The sequence below is a fragment of the Macrosteles quadrilineatus genome, unplaced genomic scaffold (assembly GCF_028750875.1).
Source record: "Macrosteles quadrilineatus isolate MER2022 unplaced genomic scaffold, UCM_ALF_1.0 Scaffold_1__1_contigs__length_201487025, whole genome shotgun sequence".
Lineage (NCBI taxonomy): Eukaryota > Metazoa > Arthropoda > Insecta > Hemiptera > Cicadellidae > Macrosteles > Macrosteles quadrilineatus.
The window spans coordinates 66,274,375-66,281,149 of NW_026542594.1; the positions used below are offsets into that span (position 1 = coordinate 66,274,375).

General features: G+C 36.0%; 1 protein-coding gene across 1 annotated transcript in view; it reads right to left on the minus strand.

Moving 5' to 3' along the window:
* The window catches only part of LOC128997765 (inorganic pyrophosphatase-like), a 26,770-nt gene extending 21,837 nt beyond the window's left edge, over positions 1 to 4,933 (minus strand). The window contains exons 1-2 of the mRNA XM_054423442.1: positions 4,897 to 4,933; positions 2,584 to 2,689 (exon numbers count right to left, since the gene is read on the minus strand). Of these exons, the coding sequence (XP_054279417.1) occupies positions 2,584 to 2,689; positions 4,897 to 4,933 (143 nt within the window). The remainder of the gene's footprint in view (positions 1 to 2,583; positions 2,690 to 4,896) is intronic.
* Between the last annotated feature and the right edge of the window lie 1,842 nt (positions 4,934 to 6,775).

Consider the following 6,775-nt stretch of genomic DNA (forward strand, 5'->3'; position numbering starts at 1 on the left):
GTCATTAGTGTTAGTCCGGGCGTTACAGCAATTACCACGACATTATGCTCACTTCCGAGTTGTCCAGAGGCTGGGGCTGGCTTGTGACTTGACATATTCCCACAGAATAGCCTGTCAGCGTGATATCACACGATCATGGAAGCCAATCCATTTAACATTACATTTTTATGAGATTATACGTTTATCAAACCTCGAAAAAACCTGTGTGTGTGATGTGTTGCGCCATCTTCCTGAAACCAATGTTCTTCAAGATAGTTCATATATTTGTTTTTTGTTGAGGAACAAAAGGTTTGTTATCTTTGCTCGATAGCGTTCTCTTTTTACCGTAATTTGTGATGCGCCCCTAGCTACTTCAATGGCAAAGTGTAAAAATGTGCTGTGCTGGTTGTGTGTTATATTCATGGTAGCTAAGTTGGAAATTTGTTCGGAAATCGGAGTGTCGAAAATTAGGTCCCCATGAAACTAAAAATATGGTTGTCAAAGCGATGTCATTGTGTGTGGATGTGTGTGGATGTGGACTGTGGATGTGTACAGAGCTAAAGACCACCCTATGGTCAAATTTTGTTGAAATTTGTAGTATGTAGGTACAAATCCATCGTATCTCCAGGAGTTTTTCTTAATTATTTTGAAATTTTGATTGTTACTGGGGATTTTTTTATAAACAGCCCATAAAATAACGGGATATTCGGATTTAAAAAAAACTGCTCGACGTGTTTGATTGTATGTTGTAGCACAGAAAATATACCATTAATTGGTTCCATGGTCTGTGATTATAGCCCTTTTAATTAATAACAAACTGTAAATCCCGCATTTCTGTAAAAATGACGGTTCAAAAGTTATTGTAACTCTTGTGATTTTCCACATAAAATATCATTGATACTCCCGCCGCTTAGGCTACCCATAATCAGGTTTCTTGACAAGCTAATGGGAGAAAGTATGTGTCATATTGGTTATACCGTGTATTTATAAAATGTTGCAGTACATTATATTATTATCTTCAATATCATGCCTACATAATACACTTAATACAATAATAATAATACACTGTACTTTTAATACTTTTGCTAGTGTGTAATATATGTAGTGTGTGTAGTATGTAGTATTTTGCGTAGCATGTGATATCTTTGCTTCAATTAATTTACATTTAAATTTGTCTACATGTTGATATAGCCCCTTGTAATCCTGAAGACACGTGCTTGAAAACTATTACAACAGTAAACGACAAAAAATAGTGATTGTTGTGACACGGGGCTCAGAAGAAAGCTTTAAAGCTGCGTTTACACCAAAGTTGACAACCAGGTTGTCGACTAATTTCGGAAACTTGTTGTTTTTTCTACAAAATACAGCAACTTTTTCCGTCGTCAACTAGTGGAGCAACAAGTTTTCCACTAAATTTTGGTTTCCCGCGGAGAGTCGGTAAGATCAAAGAAAGTTGACAACAATAAGTTGAAGACTAGTTGCTACGCGCTTTGCGCAAGCAACTTGTTAAAAACTAGTGGAGAACTATTCCCCTTCCCATATTGTACACATATTGTAAATGTGTATTATTGAATTATTTTAATTATTATAATAGGGTAAATGTTACGTTAGCTATCTTTCTAACTTATTTAAATATCTTAATTATGCCTAATAACTCTGGATGTGTACAGAGCTACAGACCACGCCTGTGGTCTGATTTTGATAAAAATTTGTATATAGGTACTAATCCAAAGATAGATCTAAAGATTTAGTATGTTGTAGCCACCCTTGAATTACTACCTTTGAGGTCCTTGTAGTTCTAAACAATATACAGTTGTGCAGCCCCCCCCCCCACTTTTGCTACAGCCTGATTGCTGTATAAGTTACGATTCCAAAGTTAATGTGACTTTTGTAATTTTACCTAATATCATAGTAACATAGTTACTAAATACCTATTAAATATCATTACTACTCTAAACACTTATCCATGATAATGGCTGATGACAAGCTAATGGTAGATAGTATGTGTCAGATTGCTGATTCAATAATGTAACTAAAGTAAACATTATTTTCTGTTTATGAATTATTGCACCTTCTTCGTCCGACGACATCCATGACACACTGTACTCATTATTACGCGCGCCTATTCTTTGGCAACAAGTTTTCCACTAGTTGCTCTAAATTAGTGAGGAGCAATATTTAGTTGTCAACTTTTAGTTGTCAACTTTTGGTTGTAAACTTTTGGTTGTCAACTTTGGTGTAAACGCGGTTTAAATATAAGTAGGCCTGACTGTAGCTTACTGAGCTGTTAAAAAAAGCTTTGTCATTGACAAGAGAAATGTAATTTTTCTCTTGTCTGCGGTTTTATGTCCGAATAAGAATGAATTTGGCTAGCATTAAACTTTTATTTAAGTTTATTGTAAATTAGATAAGAAAAATATGTCTAATCTGTGTAATAGCCTAATCTATAAAGTCTTTTGTTACCGTTAACGATTTGTTAAACTAAAACTATAGGCCTATCTATGAGTAATTGTATTGGAATTTTGTATCTAAATAGTACTGACTTTATTATTCTCTATTATACTGTATCGACATGGATGCAAACATTACAATTTTATCACTTACGTTTCCACAGCTGCAATGGCATTGTATCCTGTCATTTGACTGGTAGGTGCGACGATACACGCACTGCACCGGGGCGGAATGATATCCAATGTTGCAATCAATGACACTGTAAATAACATATTTTTGAGAAAACACGTCGGTTCCATCGAACTAACCGAACTAAACTGAGGATCCGAGACCAAAGACAACCAAAGGCGAAGGAGGAGACGGTGGTAGAATGCTGCAGGTTTCAACAGGAAAGGCGGCAACTCTGGCTGACGTAATGTAGTACGTAGCAGTTGATTCGTGAACGACTCCTTTATGGTTGATCTTAATAAGCCTGATAAAAATTAATTGTTGATTAAGAATTATCGTATACCAAAAGAAAAGTCAGAGAAAAATTCAGAAAAATAAATGTTTTCCCTTATAGAACTGTCAGCTATATGGATAGCTAAAGTCAATTTAGTTTTAGGGTGCGCAGGTCTGGAATATGTATTTTTTTGTTAATTGTAATTTAACCGACAAAAGTCACTCACATCCACACACTATTCAGTTTTTTTTTTTCAGCAGGATAAGAAGTGACTTGCAATACCCAAACTCTGCGACTAGGCATTACAGTCTGAGTCTCAATTAGGTGTAATTGTTTTCATTGCTGCTTGTAGAGCTTTTATAATAGTATGATGAGAAGCCAACTAACAGTACCCCAAAGTCAATGTATGTGTTATACACTATACAGACCTCACTAGCGAAGTTTTTGTTGCCAACCCTGTGTCCTGATGACAGTTAGGCCGGACGCACACAGATCAAGCATTTCACCTGAAGCAAGTGTTGCGAGGCAAAATGTTTCGCTGGGTACGAGCACCCCATGTATTTCAATGGGACGCCGCACACTGATCAATCAAACGTTGCGAGGCGTCTCGCAACGCCTTGAAACATTTGAGCAGTTGCTCGACGAATGGATCCCATACAATACAGCACGATGTTTGATGTTTCAAGGAGCAAAACGTTCTGCGCATGCGCCAAATCCTTTCTAGCTAAGGCTGGACGCACACTGATCCAGCATTTCACCTGAAGCAAAATATTGCACAACGATTTGCTTTAAGCGTTTTGTTTCTTTGCTTCTCCAGTGTGCGAGAGGTTCAAGCATGATGCAGCATTTGGTTTCAAGCATAAATAAATATTATTTGTACTGGTACTCTACGGTATTGTTTTAACATGTGTGACGAGGAAGTCAACGTTATTGCTGTATGTCAGTTTTTGCAAATGCTAGACTAAGAAAGAAAACATGGGGTTCACTCAAACAATCAGATGATAGACATTAATGCTCTCAGAAATTAAATCAGATCCAGGGAAATTTTACAATTATTATTGTCGAATACTTGCTACACTATTTTATTGGAAGGGTTATAAATAATGAACTAAATAACATAGGTTGTTTCTTAACTATCTACTACCAGTATTATATGGTTATCAAAGTGGTAGCAAGAAAAAATTAACAACAATGTGGTTAAATGGAAATTCAAAAAATATAATTTTTAAGTTGTAATGAAACTTTAAAATGCATTTTTCAAAGAGTAATAACAAAAGTAGTAAACAACAAAAGGTCCATTGAATTTCGAAAGCCTCTAAGCTTTATTAGCTAGAAAGGATTTGGCGCATGCGCAGAACGTTTTGCTCCTTGAAACATCAAACATCGTGCTGTATGGGATCCATTCGTCGAGCAACTGCTCAGTGCTCAAATGTTTCAAGGCGTTGCGAGACGCCTCGCAACGTTTGCTTGATCAGTGTGCGGCGTCCCATTGAAATACATGGGGTGCTCGTACCCAGCGAAACATTTTGCCTCGCAACACTTGCTTCAGGTGAAATGCTTGATCTGTGTGCGTCCGGCCTAATAAAGCTTAGTGGCTTTCGAAATTCAATGGACCTTTTGTTGTTTACTACTTTTGTTATTACTCTTTGAAAAATGCATTTTAAAGTTTCATTACAACTTAAAAATTATATTTTTTGAATTTCCATTTAACCACATTGTTGTTAATTTTTTCTTGCTACCACTTTGATAACCATATAATACTGGTAGTAGATAGTTAAGAAACAACCTATGTTATTTAGTTCATTATTTATAACCATCGCGACATTATCAAATAATAATTTCTAACGATATCACTTACGTTATTAAAAACCCTTCCAATAAAATAGTGTAGCAAGTATTCGACAATAATAATTGTAAAATTTCCCTGGATCTGATTTAATTTCTGAGAGCATTAATGTCTATCATCTGATTGTTTGAGTGAACCCCATGTTTTCTTTCTTAGTCTAGCATTTGCAAAAACTAACATACAGCAATAGCTACGTCGACTTCCTCGTCACACATGTTAAAACAATACCGTAGAGTACCAGTACAAATAATATTTATTTATGCTTGAAACCAAATGCTGCATCATGCTTGAACCTCTCGCACACTGGAGAAGCAAAGAAACAAAACGCTTAAAGCAAATCGTTGTGCAATATTTTGCTTCAGGTGAAATGCTGGATCAGTGTGCGTCCAGCCTAACCCCGATTGTTTTACCAAACCAAACTGCACACCAAGACTACCCATTGCAAACTATAGCATCTTTATATTTTATGTTAAATCATTTCCAAATAACTGGAATCTGAGATGTTCAAATCAACTATCAAAGAATCGAAAACTAAGAAATAGTATAGAATGTTGACGGCAGAACTCTCGAGCGGCTTTAGCCCCCCATACACTATCCAACATGTTGGACGGACATGTCGGGATCCGACGTCTTGTCGAACATATTGGACAGTGTGTGGGTTCCGACCCGACATGCTCGACGGATATGTCAGGTCGGATGCTCGGTCCGGTAGCACCACCGGGTCGCCGGAATTTTATCCCCCTGGAATTTTACCCCCTGGGCAAAGCTGACGTCACTATGACGTAGTAACCTGAGTGGCCAAAAGTTTGTTCGCGGCCGGAATTTTACCCCCGCGGATTTGGAAGTCTAATGAAAATAGTCAGAGCGTGATTAATTAGATTAGCGATAAAAACTGTCCATATAACTAGCGTTTAGGCAACTGAAGATGTACGGGCCGGATTTTTACCCCCGGAATTTTACCCCCCGGAATTTTACCCCCGGAATTTTACCCCCCGGAATTTTACCCCCTGGCTGATATTAGAAATTGAATGATTGATTTTATTATTTCTGTTTTAAATTAATTGTAAACATTTCATTATTTAGTAGCCTATCTTGATTTATTTATTTTGTAATCTCAACTAAGTAAACAGTATTCACTGTTTTATTTTGATCATATTAACCAACATTTGGCTTCAAAGATCGAATCCTGACACTCGAATCTCAAAATTAATATTAAAACCCTGTTCGATTAGTTAATGTTACATATAAATTAAGATAGTCTACTTAATAATAAAATGTTTACCATTAAATTAAAACTGAATGACGATAATTAATCATTCTCACTAATTTATAGGGTAAGCGGGGGGAATTGGGTGGGCGGGGTAATTGGGTGGTAAAATTTTTAACAATTTTTATATTTTTTATTTATTGATATTTTAACATTTAAATGACATGTATGGACAGCCAATCTCCTCAAGAATAAGCCATAACCTTTTCAGATTTGTACCTTTAACCATTTAAAGGAGGGAAATAGTTTTAGGGACCCTTGTCATTTCGCGATTCTAAAAGTTGTATGCAAACTTTTTCAATCTTTCATATAAAATGCATTAAAATTTTCATACATGTGAAATTACATTATTTTTCACCATAAAATGAATAACAATATACCAAAGAACATGCACAATACTTATCTTCATAATAAAACTAAGTTACTTCTAATTTTTTTTTTCAAAAATGTTACCACCCAATTACCCCCTTATGGGAAATTGGGTGGTAAATTTTAAAACTGAGCTAATACTGTTTCCTTGGCTTAATTTAATTAAAAAAGGCAATAATAATAATATTTTGTGAATATAATTCACACTAGAGTTTTTGTTTTGGTATTTCACCACTACCACCCAATTACCCCTATACCAATACCATTAACCCTATACCACCCAATACCCGTGAGTTCACGTCACATTGGACTGAACCCAGACGACCTAAAAAAAGTCACAAAATTGTATTATAGTTACTTAAATAGGCATAGAGACTGCAGTAGCGACTGAGCTGATGTAGTAAACTAGTGCATTAGGCCT